Consider the following 20,228-nt stretch of genomic DNA (forward strand, 5'->3'; position numbering starts at 1 on the left):
GTGTTGCATCATTGATACATCTGTCTAGCTAGAGAAACAAAATACAGCTTCTTCCACCCTCCTGTGATTTAACTTGCTGAGTGCTGCTGTTCTTCATTGGTTATTTTACATTTATATCACTACTGTCAGTGGTGCTGTGTCTTTTTCTTCAATTTCAAGTTATTGGATCTGTAAAGCTTTGCATCATATCACCCTCAGAGATAGCGATTATCACTATAGATATATAGTATATATAGATATATGTCACTATATGTAGGTTATATATACATACTCTATCTAGATTGTGTATCTATAGTGATTATCACCATCTATCTCTAGACAGAATCTACAAGTAGTTAATGGCTAAACCTTCTGAGATCTCTGTTAATTTATGTTATGTTACCAGATTTTGTTAATGTAGTCCTTGAGACTAAGTTGGCAATTACCTTATTTTCTTAATGAGAGTTGTTGAACCAATGAGGGCACAGATAACCTTATTATTACCATCCAGACCCCATGGTACATTTGGTGAGATTTTAGAGAAGTCATGTGTAATACTTTCCTGTGGGTTGAGTCTGCTTGTGTTACAGTTGTACAAGGTCAGACCTTAATTTATCTAGCAACTGCGTATTTAATTTTAGAAATATCACAGGACACATCAGCTCGCAGGGCACTATTCCTGGCTGTTCAAAATGCAGGCCCCAGAGTAACAGTGGCAAGATAATGGGTTGAAAAGGTGAGAATATATGTTATGCTCGCCAATTAAACTAACAGTGAAGTAGTTTAAAACTGTAATATTTAATAGTCTGAGTCCAAACGTAGACTGCTATTAATTATTTTATTGCTATGAATAACGTCTTTGCATGCCTAAGTGTCTTATATTAATAGAGGGCAAAGCTAGGATTGTCTAGATTATTTTAAGGATAAGAAACGAGAATAAAATTAACACACCTAACATAAACTTTATACCCATGCATCTAAAATGATAAATGCTTGACACACTTCTTTCCAAGGAAAGACTCAATAACCATGAACTGCAAGTTCTTTTTTTTTTTCAGTAAAAACAATGACTTTAAGATAGCAAAACTTTTTTCCCCCTTTCTTTCTTTTGTTCTTATAGGTGAAACAACAGTAAGTAATCTCTCTTTTTTTTCAGTTAGAAAATGGGAAAAAAAAATAGTAGAAAACTACCAGACTACTCCAAATGTTGTTTAAGGAAGATATGCAATATAAAAAACTTGTGTAGAAGGCATTTGCAGTTATTTCTAGAGATCTAGGGCTGAGGTCTGGTAACTGCAAAACCTCTGTAGTCGAGTGGAAGAGAATTTTGGTGCTGAGCTTTGTAGCCTTTTCACTGCTGCGTCACGTAAGAGGGAGATTTCTGCTGCTGCTCAGTGTACCAGCCGTGCTGTTTTACGCCACAGTGATCCGGTGGAACACCCACGCTTCTGTCGGACCTTGTCACCTTAGCACTGTGTATTACCAGCAGTGATATAGCAAAGCAGGCTCTCAAAGCATTTACAGACCTCGAGCAATGCGTTCAGCACTTGTGCTGTGGTGAGGCTTTTACCTTCTACTTACTCTACCACGTCAATCAGTTGCTACCTCACTAACTTTTCTCATTTTAGGATACATTTATATATTTATTTAGTTTAGTGGAATAAGGTCGTTTGAAAACAGCACACATAGTGATTTTAAAACACTGCTTACCTAACACCATTCTGGTTAAATCTGTGTTCAGGTAGAGCTCTGTGTTGCCTGTGGCATTAGCAGTTCTGGGGACTACAGTGAAGCAGGAGTTAGCTGACCAAATGGGTATGGGAGCTGTACGACCAAAAACCAAAACAAACCAAAACAAAAAAAAAACAAACCCACAAGTTTATATGATGACTGATTTCTTCCACTAAGCTTTTGGAGATAAAGTGGGGGTAGACAGTCCATATATTTTTCCCCAAATAAAAGGATTATCTTGCTAAATGGCTATCCTGCAAGGTGCTCTGTGCTCTTATTTTGGAATCAGTGAAGTATTAATTGATCAATTCACAGGATTAAACCATTTGTGAACATCGTCATAAATATAATATACCAAAACAGCCTTTTTTCAGACAGCTTGTAATGTGAGAACCTAATCAAAACCCCTATGTAAGTCTTCAGAGTCTTTCCATTCACATAATGTGGCTCCAAGGCAGGTATAATGTGTTGGGCTGCAGTGTAGTAATGAGCATTCAGGCTGGATTCCCCTAAGGGCTGCAGCTTCAGTGGGGCTTGCAGGGCATGACAGTCTACCTGCGTGGATCTGATGCAGTGACCATGATTTCTAAAAAAGCTGCTTCATAAATGTCAGCAATGGCATGGAGTCTTCAAGTACAGAAGGGTTTCAAAACATGAGGAAAGGTGTGAAGGAAGGCAGGGTAGCTTCCATTTGCCTTTAAGCTGCTGTGCTGGCAACAAGAAATTATGAATGACACGCATTTCTCCTTAAAAAATGAACTTAACTAAATTAACTCTGTGGTCTCATTAGGAATACCTCCCAGTGAAATATCAATTTATTCTAAAATGCACTTTTCTTTTAGGTGATGGTAGAAGAGCTTGTAGGTAAGTTTGCTGAGATACTTCAAAAAATACTAGTCCAAAAGAGACCCTGCTGCCTAACAGGTTTGTCAGTCTTCAGAACAGTGTACATTAGCGAATTTCAACATAAGTATGTAAGGGGTTACATGATGGAAGCTTTAACATGCCGTCAAAGTTAGGAAAGTGCTTGTGAAGATGAGAAGATGAATTCATGAAAGAACCTTGACTCAGAATTCCCTGCCTGCCAGCAAAGTGCATTGCCAACAAGAGATGAGGAATGGGGCTCATCTTGTGGTCTTATCGGTGATAAAAAATAAATAAATAAAAGCTCTGATTAATAAGAAGCTCATGGCAGCATTTAGAAAAGTTATGGTCAGCAGCTTGGTTTTCTGTAGCCTTTTGAAGTTTCTGTGCTTTGTATTACACCTTGGTATGTTGACATGCTGAAAGAGATGTGAATCTGTATTACTTGGGAATCTGAATCCAAGCGACATTCAACTTCCTAGTCATTCTGACTCAAAGCCCTTACTGATTCGAATTTGTTTTGCAAGCTTTATACTAAGCAATGAAGCATTTGTGGATGGAATAGTGATGCTGACTATGGTACTTTGATTCACTTACTAATTGCTGGATCAATGCAGAAATTTCTCTAAGAAGAAACCTGGTTAGCACTTTCTCTTGAAGATCATTTGGCAGAAAAAGGCTTCCAAATAATTTCTATAACATTCCCTCTGTGGTTGCCAAATGACTAGGACACCCTGCAGTAACTACCCTGTGAAACATACAACATACGCTTAGTGTAATTATTTAATATTATAGAATCATTTAGGCTGGAAAAGACCTTCAGGACCATCTAGTCCAACAGTTAACATGATCTACTGATTGCTGTCAGTAAACCATATCCCTTAGTACCACGTCCACATGTCTCTTAAATGCCTCCAGGGATGGGGACTCCAGCACTTCCCTGGGCAATATTTGTACAACAATTTGATGGCAGGTGTTCTAGGATTGCATAAACTCAGAGAATAGCAGTTTACAATTAAAAAATAATAATAATAATTCAACATCTGGTGTCTGCAGTTTGATTAAAGCCCAAATGTGTTAAGCTATGCAAATCAGAGAAGCTCGAGCAAAACCTTAAGTCTGCCTGTAAAAAGTTGTGTAGCTATAGTTATGCAAATAGTAACTTATGTTTCTGATCTTACATATGTTTTATGATATATAAATGCCACATTTTATGCTTCAGGAACCTTCAGCAAGATGGTACAAAGAGCAACATTCCTTCCAGTTGTAGTTAAAATTTACTAGCAAGGCATTTGGTTGATGTGGTATCACTAGCAGAAGGCATGCTGAACATAAGCCTCAGTTACTGTTGATGATATAAGCAGACTGAATTAAACTGGTAACTGTAGTTAAAAGATCTGACATGTTCTGTTACTAATCCACTGGGTTTTCCAACTACTCTCACACCTTGAAAATAACTGGCACAACTTGAACATCAGCCTAGCTCATGTACCAAATTCTTGTGGATGTCCATTAAACTTCAAGGCTGCAGAACCAGTGCAGAGACTCAAAGCCCTCGGTCTGCTTTTATAGCCCCCGTGCCTTGGCAGTGTAAAATCAAAGCAAGATTTGGAAGCTGGCTCATTTTTTGTTGTTGTTTGTTTTGTAACTATATTAATGGGTGGCATTAAAAGTGATAATTAATGACATAAGACTGTTGTCATTTTGTATTGTAAGACTACCTGTCTGTCCAGTCCAGAATCCTATACATTATTATATTAATGTAAATAGGTTTTGCATTTGGTATCTTGCATTTGGTCTTGGATCGGCTGCTGGTGCCACCCTGGGTGAGGGAGGCAGGAAAAAGTGTTCTTTCCCCATGCAAAAGAGTCGAGTTCATAACTTTGCTGAGTGCAGTGTGTGATCACCCTTGGAATTGGTCATATGTTTCATTTGGAATTGCAAACCCTCTCTGTAAATGATTCTCAAACGGTTTGAGTGTCTTCCTTTTTTGTTTCTGGAATTTTAAAATGTGTATATATTTATGTTTTGCTCATGAATTCCTTGCAAATGCCTGTTTTTGGTTAGGAATCATTCTGAGAAGATCAATTTGCTTACTGTTTGTTATTCATGCATGTATAGAAATCATATATTCACTGATTTGGTGACTGCAGCTTTCTAAAGAGGAAAAGTCTATTTTATGGTTCACAAATTGTCCAGTATTTGTAGATAACAAACGTAGCACGTGAACAGCAAAAAGAGCTTTTCTAATTGGAATGTCCGGTGCTTCCAGGGTTGTTTTCTGTCATTTTAAAATAGGAATAAACTCACCAAAACATTATTAAATTAAAATAAATTGATGGAAACACTTGATTTTATTATTTAAAAAAGTGTATTTCAAATAGCTCACCATAAAAAATGGCGGATGAAAGCGAAGATTTAGCTGAAGATCTGCTCACCGAATATGCCATACAGCTTAGCATTCAAGAATCAAACGCAGCCAAGCCACCAGTGTCTTCCAGTTACAATGACAGGTACCGTAAATTCAGTATGTGCATGAGAGGTTATGCCATATATTTAGAGTGTTTAGAGATACTGATTTATTGCTTTATACCATCCTTAATACAGTTCTTGATTTGGCCATTATGCATCATTCTCTGAGAAGCACTGCCTGAAAAGAGCAAACAAAATAGAAATGTAGATTTTGTTGTTTTCGTATTCTTTCCTAAACCATTTCTAAAATGTTAGACTTTAAAGAATAAATTTTAATTTGTTAGTAATCTGTTTGGTACTTGTAACAGTGTTCCAGCCTTCCCCCATGCACTTAGATATGTATGTGTGGAAGAAAAATCCAAACCAGAAAAACAAAAACCCTGCAGGAACGTTCAGCAAGGGTTCACAGGTGACATTGATGTTATAGTTAAGATTGGTTCCTTCAGTTATGAAACGTAGGCTTCAGCTGAGCTACGTGGGCTGATGGAAATCATCTCTGTGGTGTTACGCAGGGCTCTGTGCTGGGCAGGCAACACCAAAAGGCAGAGCAGGCTTCTGCTCTGAGCTGCCTTCTGGAGTTGCAGAGGGTTTAGGGAAATGAGATTCATTTGGCTAAACTACTATTTCCCGTAGATTTTTAGGCCATTTACATTCTTATGAAAAGGGTATAGAAGAAAGGAAACAAAACTTTGTCTTAGTAGGGAGGTTCTTCAGCAATAATCCTATAAATATATTTTGTAGGTTGGTCAGTCTAAAAAGTGAAAGGGAGATGTAGAACTGTAAGTCTTGGAGGCCTGTTAGCATGTCTTAGTTTCCTGTGGGATCTCGTGAGAGTCTGGGTTCTCATCAGGGGCTTCTGTTGTGAGTCTGGAATCTCCCTTTTCAATGAGGGCTCTTGGTGTATTCAATGGGAATTCTCTTATTTGGCTACTCCTCCTTTTTTTATTATTATTATTATTATTATTTTTAATCGAATGTATTTTTTAAGATGCTTGTATCACCAAAATCTCTCAACGCATGAGCAGACACCAGCATTCAACTTCCATCTCTCAGAGAAACCTTCATGAGATGGTAGTTGAATGCTGGTGCTGGTAAATGATACTGAAAAAAAATATCAACTATACTTTTTCAGGGACAGTGGTACCATCGACATCATCAAACTGTCCATTTATGAACACTGCCATTCTGACGCCGTCATGTTCTCATTTGCTGTCTAAAGTCCGTGAATCTGAAGGGCTCCTTGCTGTACTGTGTGGACTCTGTAGTCCACAACCAGAATTCTTTTCTGAATTAGGAGGTTTGTCAGAGCACTTCACAGCTCCTTCTGGAAATTGCCATGCCTGGGGATGAGAGGGAAGAGGAGGGGAAGGGACACCAGGCGTGTGCTCTGGAGGCTCATCAGGAGGTCAGGCTGCAGCAGGAATTGCACCGACGTCGAGAACATGGGCTACTCTGAAGCTCTACGTGTCAGGTGTAACTTAGGAGGTCACAAGGCTAATCAGGACTGTAGCTAATATGTTTCACGGGAAAGTTGGATCAGATGAGAACCTAATATAAAATATTAAATAAATAATATAATGCATCTACCATTTGTTTATATTTTCTGCCTTTTTTTTTTTTTTTTGGATAGTTTTGTACCACCTAGTGAGGAAAATAGGAAAATTGTAGCAGCCATAAAGCAAGGTAAAAACCCTAATATAAAACAGTCTATTTGCAAAACTAAGCTTTCCATATAATATTTTTTTTTTTCAAATACATCTCATTTTATCCACTGGATTTCTAAAGGTCAAGTGTTTGGGCTCCAAGACCTTGTGAAACAGAAATATGCTTTGGATGAAGCTGATGAAAGAGGCTGGTTTCCACTGCATGAGGCTGCAGCTCAGCCAATTCAACAAATACTTGAAATCATTTTAGATGGTGAGTAAGGTAAAAATATTTCACAAGATAGGGGAAGCAGCAAAGAAACACCAAACAAAAAAACAGACGTGCACAGAAACAGGCTGGAATTGATTACTAAAAAAAGTATGAAGAAATCCTTCATGGAGCATCTTACATATGTTAAGTATTAGGCAAATTTGCTTTTGGGAGATGTTGCATCAGTTTATACCAGTAAAGAATTTGGAGTGTTTTTTAATACTTTTTTTCAGAAGCCCTACAGTGCAAAAATGAACATACATGTACATGTTAGCAATATTTGTCCATTAATGTAATTTTATGTTTTACTGTCGTCTAGCGTCTTATAAAGCAATGTGGGAATACAAAACGTGCGATGGAGAAACACCACTAACTTTGGCAGCAAAAGCTGGCTTTGTGGAAAACGTACGAGCATTGCTGGAGAAAGGTGTTTGGCCCAATACAAAAAATGACAAAGGAGAAACTCCACTTCTTATTGGTAATTGCCTCCTCAATAGCCTTGAGACATTCACAAAAGTTAGATTTGCTAACCCTCTGATGCTGATCTTTCTCAGCTGCCCTGCCAGTGAGTCAAGAGATCTGTTATTCTAAAGGATAGTTCAGAAGTGAAATTAGACTTCTACTCTGGATCATTATTTTATACGAAAATGATTTAGGGGTGTAAATATCTGGACATTTCAAACTCAGATTCTCAAAAGGGCAGAACATAGTCTTAAAGTATGGCAGATGTCAATTGTGCTTTGGCTAATAACAGCCACTGAGTACACATTAAGATTAGAGTTACCAGATGACTAAATCATAATTTTGAGGGATTTTGGAAAGATATTGTAATGCTTTATTTTATTATTGATTTTATTATTTTTATTGTAATGCTTGCACCGACTTTAAAAGTAAGACCTATTGCCTAATATTATGTTATTTTTATTGTTGCTTTTCCTTGCAATTGAACTGATGCTGCTTTTGCCCTCAAAACTGATGTATTTTACACATCATGGTGGTTTGCCTTGATTTCCCAGGAAGCTCACATCATCATTTATTTACCAATATATGAACTGGATACCCAGATTTCTAGCACTAGAAATCTTTTGATTTTCCTCCTATCAGTACAGAATAAAAAGCTTCTCTAAACTTACTAGATACCTTTAAATTTCAGTCAACATACCTGAAAATATAATTGTATGATTTTCTTCCCTTTTTAATATCTTCAAGCTGTAAAAAGGGGCTCTTTTGAAATGGCATCCACTCTGATAAAACACAACTGTAGCATCCACCAGCCGTGCGTAAAACGTTGGTCAGCAATGCATGAAGCTGCAAAGCAGGGACGCAAAGATATTGTTTCTCTTCTTCTGAAGAATGGTGGAAATGTGAACCTTAAGGATGGATATGGAGTAACACCATTAGGTGTTGCTGCTGAATACGGTCACTGTGATGTGCTGGAACATCTTATTCATAAAGGTATGTAGTTGGGTAAAAAGGAAATACACCTCTGGACTGGCATATGTCTTGTCTAGTTGCTGAGGGGTTTTAGGGTGTTGATGGAAAAGGAGAGAAAGAGTACTGATGAATGAGAAGATTTGGTTTCTTGGAAGGAAAGGAAGCATCTATGAGTATTCCTACACTTCCATAATCCACATGAGATGAGTGACAGTGTTGACACTAATCCATTTCAGTCAAAGAGGGACTCTGTTGTACTGCTATATGTGTCCTTTCCCTCCCTTACTTCTGTGTTCTTCCCTTCCCTTCCTCTGCTTCCTTTCTTTCAACAGTGAATATAATTATGTTGGTATTAAATAATGCATTAAATATATTTCAAAATACACTAACATTTTGAAAATCCTCAATTATAACACTTAAGATCAAACCAAATCCCACTCAAGTAAGTGTTTTCCTACATTAGAACTTGTATCTGTACAAGATTTTTTTTTGCCTTTGAGGACTAAATTTTCCACATTTCTTAATTCCATAACATTTTAATTTAAATACATCTAAAAATGAGGAGGAAAGTACTCTGGGCTTGGTATTATGATGATCTGCAAATCAATTTGGATATAATTCTGAGCTGTCTATTCTTCAAGGTGGAGATGTTGAGGCCTTAGCAGATGATGGTGCATCAATACTGTTTGAAGCAGCCGGAGGAGGTAATCCAGACTGCATAGCACTTCTTTTGGAATATGGAGGAAGTGGCAATGTGCCTAATAAGGCAGGACTGCTTCCCATACACAAAGCAGCTTATGAGGGCCATTACCTGTGAGTATGAGTTTGGACTTCATGTGTTCTTTAAGATACAGCGTGGCTCAAGGTCATATTTGAAGAACACGATGTTAAACATACAAATGTAGAGATCATTTATATTTCAGAAATGCCAATGTTTTGTCAACTTGAATCAACTTGTGTTATTTTAGAATACAGAAAGCAAAATGCAAAGTATACTTCTTTAAAACTAAGTGAAAAGCACTGAAACGACTTAAACACAAGGTCCCATTTGACACTGCTCAAAACAGGTGATTTGTGTTAGGATCTTCTTGTGTAAAGAATCTACATGTAGGTTAGCATATAATTTGGTGATGGTCATTTTCTTCATGCAGGGGAATGATGCCTTACTAATTTTCTTCACTGTTTTTTAGGGTCCTGAAGTATCTCATTCCAGTCACATCCCAAAATGCAATCCAGAAAAGTGGATTAAGCCCTGTTCACTCAGCTGCAGATGGTCAGAATTCGCAGTGTCTAGAGCTCCTCATTGAAAGTGGTTTTGATGTCAATACTCTCTTGGCTGAGCACATTTCAAATAGTTACGATGATGAAAGGAAAACTGCACTTTATTTTGCTGTTTCAAACAATGACATTCTTTGCACCGAAATATTACTGAAAGCTGGTGCAAATCCAAACAAGGATCCTTTAAACTGTCTTCTTGTGGCAGTGAGAGCTGGTAATCATGAAATAGTAAGGCTGCTTCTATCTCATGGAGCAAACGTCAATTGCTACTTTATGCTGGTTAATGATACGCATTTCCCCAGTGCCATTCAGTATGCCTTGAACGATGAAGTGATGCTGAGGCTGTTGCTGAATCATGGATATAATGTGGAGATGTGTTTTGACTGTATGCATCAAGATATCTTTGGAAATTCTTTTGTGTGGTCAACTCCAGAGGAAGAGATTCTCCCAGGATGGACTTCTTCTGTAATAAAGGATAATCCAGTAAATACATACCTTCCTTCTCTTCTCTTTCCTATTTCCATTAGTCAGCTTTAAAAATTCCAGATTATTGTACAGAGTTAGCTTTAACCTATTCACAAAATCCTTCTTTGAAACACACTAAAAATATTTTTTGACTTTGAGAGAAAATTATCTATGTAGAGTGGTTTTGTTTTGGTGCCTGTATATTAAAGATTTAGGAAGGAAGTTTAAAGAAGCTGCAAAGCAGGATATTAGTATTTCTGGTCCTGTCCAAACCAATGGAAAGGATGCATTTCCAAAGGGAAATCACAGCTGAACAAAGCAATGCTGGAAATTATAGCAATGTTATAATGGTTACTGGCCTTTGAGCCTGTCCAGAAGAATTAAGGGATCACAAAGGTTAAGCATGGAAGCAAATGGCTTTTAAAGTAACTTACATAGACATCAGTTTAGGGCTGTTAAAGGTCATTCCTAATACTTTAAATTATCTTGTGTAATTGCTTTATTTGTGTTACTTTGGCATTCCTCTGCACACATTTTGAAGCTGTTCCTTGATGTGTTTTTCCTTCCAGTTCTGTGACTTTATTGCTGTTCCTTGGTTGAAACACTTAGCGGGCAAAGTTGTTCGTGTTTTTATAGATTACATGGATTATGTCCCTCTGTGCACAAAAATTAAGTTTGTCCTAGAAACACAGAAGGAATGGCCAGAGATTCGTCAAATATTGGGTAAATATCTAAGTTCTAGTTAATGGTGTTATGATTTATTATAGGAAACTTTAATTCCCCATGTCAGGTCATATTAGTCCAAAATATGCAATCCATCTGTGTACTAGCTAAGAACCAGGTTATGTCTGTCATCCATTCCTCAGATTGAGAAAGATCTTTACTTACTGCTATTGGTCCCAAGTTAGTTAACTGGACTGGATTATGACAAGTGTGCATCTGGTGAGAATGAGTCTCATAAGGAATGTCATTGTCATGTGGGAAGGCTCCTCAGTTAAGCAGGACCATTGAGGTGCTTCTCAAACTCCGTATTAAGCCTTGTAACACCAGTCATTGCACAGCTATGGGACTCGACATTTTTTATCGAGGAGTATTGCTCACACTTCATCCTTCTTTTTGCTCCCTTGATCTCTCAAGTCTGTTAGTCATTCAAGGATTATCATAAAAGCATGGTTTAGATCCTATTATGTTCAAAGTGAGAGGTGATGACAGTGAGTGTATCATCACAATAGTACATCACGTCACCATCAATTCCTGTTTTATATGATATACATCTAGACTTGCCATTATTAATACTGCAGTTGAATAATATTTTTCTGTACATTTTTACTTCTGAAGTTCTACAAGTTAGCTTAGACCTTCTACCACTGGTGGCAGCAAAGACCTTAAAAAAAAAAAAAAGACTTGGGAAATACATGACAAGTTCTCTTTGCAGGAGATAATTTTATTAAACTATTACTTTATTTTTTTTTAATAGAATTTGATTTAACATCAGAGATGTAGAGAAAAGAAAGATCATTTATTAGGTACCATTGATTATGTTAAATAATGTCTAGGTGTTCAGATGGATGTTTTGGAGACACAGCACAGTGTGAATATTTCTAAAAGGCAGACATACAGTGTTAGGCAAATATCTAAAAGAAGAAGTTTGTTTAATATCAACAGAATGTGACATCACAATTTTGAAGTAAAATGAATGGTATTTTATTCAGAAGTGGCAAGATAATAATAATACCCCAAGCCAATAGATTTTGTTATTGATTTTATTACAGCAAGTTTTGAGATTGTGAACTGTCTTACAGTCAGTGTTAATGACATTATTTTTCCACTATTTCTCTCTCGCTATTATTTTTAGATAATCCTCGCCCATTGAAACATCTTTGTCGCCTGAAAATACGTAAACTCATGGGGTTGAGGAGGCTCCAGAAACTGTCATCTATGAAAAAGTTTCCACTTCCACCGGTTCTCAAGAACTATATCCTATATAAAGAATATGATCTGTATGGAAAAGAGATACATTTAGAGTAGTTTTTAAAAATAACTGTGCACAATCTGTAATTAGACTCGTTTCTTTTCTTTCTTTCTTTCTTTCTTTCTTTCTTTCTTTCTTTCTTTCTTTCTTTCTTTCTTTCTTTCTTTCTTTCTTTCTTTCTTTCTTTCTTTCTTTCTTTCTTTCTTTCTTTCTTTCTTTTACTAGCTGAAGCGCTCCTTGTTGTTTTATATACACTCACAACATTCTGATATTTGTTGTAAATAGATCTTTTATGGGAACAATTTTTTCTTCAAAACTGGAATGTTAAAGCTCATGGTTTAACACAACATTGTACCATCTGAATCTAGTCTAAAATCAGAATAAGGACATTATAATAATTATGTAGAAAATTACACTCTAAATGGGAATTCAGATGAAGAAAGGACAAAAGAATTTTCCTGATGGACTTTGTACTGATGATAAATACAATTGTTGCACTCCTATTGTGGCATGAATTTATCTGGAAAAGAGATTAAATGTCTAATTTAACCTGTCTAGGAAAATTAAACCTCTAAATGCAAGTCTTTGTCATTTAATTGGCATGAAGTGTAACACATTTTATATTTGAAAAATAATGTTTCTATTATAAAATTCTCCAAACACTTCAAAGATTCTTTTTAGCTATTCTTGCAGAACGAGTGTTCCTAGGTACATCTGTTTGCCAGTACAGCATACCAGTACAGCATATTTTAGTGCTTGGCAAAAACCAAGGGACTTCAGGCTTTCTAAAACAGTGGGTAGATTTTGATAGACAAACAAAGCAGGAAATCAAGTAGCCTATCCCCTTAGCTGAAAAATGGTGCAGTGTCATAACTTTAATCATGGCTCCTGCAGAGCTTTTTCAGATCATTTCTCAGCCAGACTAAGCAAGACCCTTAGTTATGCTGTGATGCACTTGGCAGCACATTTCTGTGCATGCTGAGAATAAAACACAAACGATTAAATATTCTTTATGGTATTCTATTAAAAGTGGATTGCACTTACTCCCTTTGCTATCCTGCCTAAAGTCACAGAAGATTTCAGTTGGTGGATGTCCATGTTACGTAGTGCCTAATTCAGAGCATAGCTAAACATGTAATTCAAGAGATACACTGGTTCTCCCTCCCTTTCACACACACACGGGCACGGACACGGACACGGACAGCTGAAGCATCCTTCTGCCCTGCTCCATATGCTTGCTTTCCATGTTCTTTAGAACTTTGTGTCTCCTGCATGTGATTGCCATATATAACTTATTAACATCTCAGTCAGAAATGTAAATTCCATTTCCGAAGGCAGCTCTGTGAGTTATTTGTGGGTCTGTCCTTCCTCACAATATATTTACAGGAACAAATGGAACAAGCAGAAATTACTGGTCTGGGACACAGAGAGGATTTGAGCAGAAGGCTTAGTAGTTGCTTCTGCTCTTGCTAGGGCAAGTACTCATCTGGTTTTCCAAGACATGTCCTCTGTTGTTTTGCCAGAAATTCTGACCAGGATGGAAGGGAAGAATTTGGTCATTTGTGCAAAATTCCCAGGTATGTGGCATCCACACCAGGCCCTGGCAGCAGGATGTCCCAGCTGATTTCTGACCCCATGCATGGCCTGAGGGCCGAACCCTCGATGAAACCAACGTGGCTGTAGGCAGCCAAGGCTCCCCAGCCCAACGCATCCTGGATATACCAGCCTAAATGCATGTGTGCTGCATAACCTATGAACTGATATTTCTATGTGGGAATTTCTAAGCAGGAATATGGGCTTAATAAGTCTTGAATAGTGGTCATTTCAGTGAATAGAGTGACCACAACATAAGGACCTGGGTAGTCACATAACTGATACAGTATACTGCTACCAGCAAAGGAAACATGATCAAATAGGGCTTTAGACAGGAGATTTTAAACCCTTTCTGTGGCTAGAGCCAAATTCCATTAGTAATTTTAGTTCATGGGCCAAGGTTTATATTTAGGCCTCTATACACGCCTCAGGCAATAGTTAGAGCGCCTCTGGCATCAAAGCATTCAGCTCGAGGGCAAAGTATTGCCTGAAATGTTTAAAATATCATGGACTAGTCCTTAAAAGATCACTGGGTAAGTTTAAGAGGTTTATCATGCTTATCTTTTGAACAATACCTCTGGACCATTTTTATTTGGGCCCCTGTTGCAGAAGGTGGCCTTATTCTACTTTAAAGCTTTTCTTTCCCACTACATTGAAGATGTTTATTTATTGAAGCCTTTTTCCTCCTGAATACTAAAGGAAATATAACACCATAAGAAAGCATGTGGAATGCCTTCAAGGCACCTGTGAACAAAGTGGAGGAGTGCGGGGCAAAACTTTCTTTTAAATGGAGCATGAGGTGAAATAGATAGATAGAGAAAGGAAGCTATTTACTCTGTGTCATGCTTATGGCAAAACTAGGAATTGAACACAAATCTTTCAACTCCCATGTTTTGCAGCCAGATCATTGATTATTACTTTTGTGGAGTTGAGTTTATACTGGTGAGAGCAGGAAATGTGTGAAAAGAAGTGAAGGCAGCAACCCCAGCTGTAAGAATAAGTGGCTAGGGAAAAAAAGTTACTCATTTTTTTCCCATTTGGATGCTGACTGAACCCTTGTAATGCTGGGTTTTCATTTTCTCTGCTATTTGGGTGTGACTTATTAGGTGTTCCATTGCAACCCAATTCCATGGCATGTCTACCCATGGGCGACATTGGCTAGAAGTAATTAAATGCCCTGGCTTTGATTCAGGCATGCTCTTGGGTAGGGACTCTGATCAGTTTGGGGACAATGTTTGAAAGCAGCGATATCATTTGGTCTCTATTTCTCATAAAATCTGACACAAACAGCTGCACCAGACTGATGAGCTCTCCGAGGAGCCAGGAATTCAGCTGTGGTTATGTCAGCTATTGCAGCATCAGTGAGATGAACTCTGTAGCTGTGTTTTCATAGTTTGGTGAAGGACCAAACCACAGCCATGAGTTATATTACCATCTATACCCTTTAGGGCCCATAGTATCATGTATGCCTTCCATAAAACTTCCATGCACTGGCTACCATTTAATCTGAGAAGCTGGCATGGCAGACCCTTGCTCCAGGTATCAAGTGGGAGACAATTTTACTGTTTTACTGCAGGAGCCAGTATTCTGCCTCCGTTTTTTCATTCCTCAGTTGCCTTTTCTCTGATTATTCCTGACAGTATGTGAGTCCTATATGGAAAAACACAGTCACAGAGCAGTGCTCTTTTGTGTCTACCTTTGGGTAGGTAAAGGGATTTTTCTGACCTTTATTTGGGGCAGAAAAGGCTTCTAAAGTAGCCAACAATTTAGCTATGGTTTGCATGGAGAAAAGTGGCATAAATTGATGAGCGCTTATCTCTGTAGCAGAACAGGTCTCATCTCCATTAGCTTTTGCATCAACCCCCTTAATATGTGCCTGGTGAACAGTGCCTTGCCCTCATCTCTGTTGTCGTCTGTGTATCCATCTTTGCCTCTCTGTTGTACTCCGCAGTGGCACTAGGCTGCCTGCTGAGTCAGTCCATTTAAAGCCTTCCTCCATCTCCTTTTTTTTCCCTGTGAGCCTTGGCACTGATAGATGTCTGCTCAAGAAGGGTGGTATCAGGAAACATTATTCCAGCCAAAGTGAATTTCAGCCTGACTGGCTCTATTCTGGCTTGTTCTCTCCCTGACCTTTCCACTGGAAATTGTTTAGGCTGCAGTAATTAAAACGGGAACCTTGCTGTCCAAGGTGTCTCTCCTTTGGATTCCTTTTCTATACCTACAGATAATGACCTTGATTCAAACCCACACTGTCTATCTCCAAATGCATGGAACAGTCTTCAAAGAAATCCATTCTGATCCTTTACCAAGACAAAAGCTGGATAAATCAGAAACAAGTACACGGGTAAGTGCACTGAATGACTGTATAAATATTTAAAAGTATGTATTGCAACGGGAAACATTTTCTCTCTGGAATACTCCCTTAAGTGTCACTTACAACAGCAAAAGAGGTACTTAGATCAGGAGAAGTATTCCCTGAGGAACTTGCGTTTCATGACTCTCCTGAAAAGCTGTAAAAACATGTTGTTAGTAGTTTTAAGACTGATATGGTAGTGTAGCTCTGGTGACATGTACAACGTATTTAATTTCATATTCAAAATTCACATTTGCAGTAGAAATCTTTACATTTGATCAAGTCTAACAGAAAACTATTTACTTTTGCCTGCATAATTTGTGCATGGTAGATACAGTGCCCAGACTCCCATTGTCATTAATATGGGCTATTTCAAAGTAGACATAAATTCTCTACTTTATTGTCTTTATTTACTTAGTACTGCTGCTTGTATTTCATTCCTTATGATTTACATCATTTGTTTATACTGCTAGGATCTTTTTTTTTTTTTTAATAATAAAAAAAAATATCTTAATAAACACACACTGTTAAAATACCTTGACTTCAAATTGAGGAAATGCTAGTTATAGAAGTTAGTACTTGTATTGCTCCCTGGGTATAAAGAAACAGCTTTTTTTTTTTTTTTTTTTTTTTTTATCTGAAAGGCAAACTGTATGTTTGTCTAAGCTACACAGGTGAACTGTCTGAGTCTGAGGCATTCAACAAAGGATTAAGTGCATGCACTTTTCATAATTACTCACAATTTAATAGCTTCATACTCGGACCTAGACATACAACTTATGGTGCATTTGCAAATACCACCATGAATAATGTAATGTTTGTAGTGGCAGATGTTATATATTTTATCATGCTTTTTGGGAAAGAACAGGCTGACTACGGGTGCTTAAACAGTGTCCCATTCAAACTGTTCTTGTAAAAACCACCCACTTTATGCCTGTCTGCATTCAGGAGTACCTCTGCTACTTTCTCTGCCATACAGCGGCCTCTGCTTCCTGTCCAAAACCATTGAGCAATATTGCTCTGTAATACCAAACAGCTGCTGTGGTCACCCTAGTGTCTGTACATCAGTAGTGAGTGAAATTATTTCTATATATAGTTCGTAAATCTGTTGGCAATGTTTGTAAAGCACATTGAGATTCTTCCTGAGGAATATGAGCAGCTATATGAAAGCAAGAGCATTGGGACAACCGTTGTGTATAAGGCACTTTATCTTTTTGGTGTGGCAAAAACTGGCACTGAGGAAGTGGACAGTCAGTAGGGAAGTAGAGAAGCACTTACAGAACAGCACAATAGTTTGCTCTGTCAGAGATAAGCAGGTTCCCCTCATGCTGTTATTATGGAACGTGACTTATTGTACTGACACAAGATGATTAGAAAGTTTTCCTTCTTTTAATCAAATGCTGACGGAATTTGTTAGTCCACAAATGTTTTTGTTTGCACTGTTACCTTTTTTCCCCCAGCGGTTTCCTGCAGCAAGGTTCACCTCTTGACTTCACTTCCAAGATGCATCCTTGCACACTTCCCATCACCAGCACCAGCAGAACCCATTCAGTTCTTTACTATGACTTTTTCTTTGACATTACTATGACATTTTTCTATGATTCTTCTGTCTGCTTGATAAGCAAGGCAACCTGAACGCCCCCACCATCAAAACATATTAGATTAGTGTTTGCCCCATGGCTTGGTGGTTTATAGCATTCCCCAGACTTCTGGTTACCTTCCCAGCAGCTGGTGGGAATGTTGTTTTCAAAACGAATCTGAGCAATAAGGCAGTCCACATGCACATGTTTTTGAGTGAAAGCTGATCGCTGTTTGTGGTGGGTCTGAGCTGTTAAGCTACAATTGGACCTGGAATCTGCCCTTCCAGTGGCCTGGAGTGTGCTGCAGAGGGTCAGCGGGAAGGATCTGTCATTGGTTTAGGATGTCAAATCAGATTCCCAAGCAAAGACTGGTTTGGGTTCACGGTGGTCTTTAAACTCATCCCACTTTTTGTTTCCTTAGCAGGGATGAAGGGAAAAGTTTTTCTCACTTGTGACTTCCCATTTACAGCAACACCAGGAGAGATGGACTGGACAACAGAATCATCTGTCACAGAGAAAAGCAGCTGAAAAATTGTTCCTTCAAATGCCTTCAGTGCATGCTTTATCCCATTTGCTGGGCTGATACCAGTGTTAAATGCAGGTGATGACACATCCTTTTCAAGAGCGGTACGGTGTGCACAATTTTCAAAAGTAATGCTGGTCCCTTGGGAGAAAGAGCTACAGCTTGTCCCATCAGTCTGCCTGCCCGTCCTGCCTAGATGCCAGGCTGCTGACCCTTTGTCTCTTTTGGACTCTGCGTTCAACCTGGGCCTACAGAAGCAGCATACAGAAATATATGCATGAGGAGGAAGGGGAAAGGAGTGTGAGGCAGGAGGGGGATGGCAGGCAGCAAGGCAGGCAGCACCGGGAGGAGAACAGGGGATGTGGGATGAGGGGCAGGAAGGAGAAGGGGTCAGGGAAAGGAGGCAGGGAAGGCCACAGCAGTGAGGAGATTGGGGCTGGAGCATCAGGGCCTGCGTGAGGGGTATGCATCAGGGAAGGTGCTGGGTGAGGAATGGGGTTGCAAAAGAGGTGGGGAAGGGTGAAAATGTGCAACATGAGGGAATGGGAAAGCCCAGACATGCTGTGGTGGCATTGTTTTTAATGTGCTTTATAGCAACTGGACCCGTTCCTGCAGCGTGGGCCGGCATTTTGATACAAGCCAACGCATCTGTCTGACAGGCTGTCCTCAGGAGCTGTGACTGAAATAGCCAGTGCCCCGAGGACAGGCCGTGTCCCACGCCTGAGGACAAGGTTGTACAACACTCACTTTGCTTTCCTGTCATTTGGCCTGTGCTCACCAGACTGCAAGTAAAGTTTAAGCTGTGGATTTTGCCCCAGTCGGTGATGCCTACTGCCCTTCTGATGTTGCTCACTTCCTTTCAACAACTTGAACAACAAGGTGTGGAAACCTGTGAGAAGCTGAACATTTCCTAGGCTGCTGCTTGAAATATTTAGTTGTTTGGAAAGGAAAAAAGAGACATAAGCACTTAGAAGTGTCTCGTCTTCTAAAACCTAGAAGATAAGTCACCTGGGCTAGGAAAGATTTAAAGTCCTGTCTGAAGTCTACCAGCCTCTGAGTGGGTTCAGTCCCACTCAGAGCCAGAAGCTTGCACCCTAGATGTTTGAAATGGCAAAGTGAGACCTGCTTCAATAAAATGGGCTCTCTCAGCTCCTATCTTCTCTCATGTTAGCCCCCGTCCTGAAGGAAGCAAATATTTCAAAAATTATTATTTTTTTGAATGATCAAAGAGTTTTCATGGCCTAGAAGTGACAAGCTATTCCCTGAATACAGGATTTTAGCAGGGTGTCAGGGGCATGGTTTGAGGTTTTGTGCTGGTCGGTGGCAAAGTACTTTGGAGGATTCATCCTAGATAACAGTCAACACAGCAATTACAGACCTGTGCATGTGGACTACTATGTGTAGCCCATGCTCTGCCCTCGTGCTGCTTGTGATAGGAGGAAGTTCACTGTGCCACCTCTCGCTTCAACCACCTCACACCTCGCTAGTACAACATGTCTTCCTGAAGGGTTTATATTGGAGTCACAGTTCTGTGATTGAGCATATAGTGTGGGATGTACAACAGGATGCCCAGGCTGCTATTTTTGCCTTTTTTTTTTTTTTTCCCAGAAATCTGAGTGTCTGAGTGTTTATAATGTCTGAGAAATGGGACTGAGGGAAGAGAACAAAAAGTCTAATGCAGGAATGGTAATACTAGGAAAATAAAATCAATCCTAATTTTTAGCAAATTTCCTCTGAGAAGTTAGGCAAGCCAATTTAATCATAATTAAATAATATGAGTGACAATCTGTGGTCTGAACTGTAGTGGTGTGCAGCTTCAGCAATGGGTGATACCCACAGGAGCTGAGCACTGACAAACTGAAGTGTTGCATAATGCCAAATACTCCCAAAAAGCAAATCCTAAGCATGTCACCGTAAGCAAATCCTAAGCATGTCACCGTAAGCACTCTGCGTTAGTGGATACTTTCAATCTTAAAGTCTCTTTATTTCTCCTTTCAATTGAGATAACACTGCCAACTGTTCTGAAAGTGTTCTTAGACATTAATCATTAGTAATCTTGTTATGCTGAAG

The 20,228-nt window shown here is 38.9% G+C and overlaps 1 protein-coding gene across 2 annotated transcripts; it reads left to right on the forward strand.

The window, feature by feature from the left end:
* The first annotated feature begins 639 nt into the window (after positions 1-639).
* Positions 640-12,289, forward strand: ASB15 (ankyrin repeat and SOCS box containing 15). Of its 2 annotated transcripts, none has more exons than XM_084306026.1 (10): positions 640-715; positions 4,959-5,087; positions 6,677-6,729; positions 6,832-6,963; positions 7,280-7,438; positions 8,170-8,415; positions 9,036-9,207; positions 9,585-10,155; positions 10,707-10,860; positions 11,993-12,289. In XM_084306026.1, the coding sequence occupies exons 2-10, from the start codon at positions 4,972-4,974 to the stop codon at positions 12,163-12,165; spliced, it is 1,776 nt and encodes a 591-aa protein (XP_084162152.1). In that variant the 5' UTR covers positions 640-715; positions 4,959-4,971; the 3' UTR covers positions 12,166-12,289. The 2 variants fall into 2 exon arrangements, with proteins under 2 accessions (XP_084162152.1, XP_084162153.1); XM_084306027.1 differs by lacking the exon at positions 640-715 and adding an exon at positions 2,551-2,574.
* Positions 12,290-20,228: the final 7,939 nt, after the last annotated feature.

This window comes from Netta rufina, assembly GCF_964035555.1.
Source record: "Netta rufina genome assembly, chromosome: 1".
NCBI classification, from domain to species: Eukaryota; Metazoa; Chordata; class Aves; order Anseriformes; family Anatidae; genus Netta; species Netta rufina.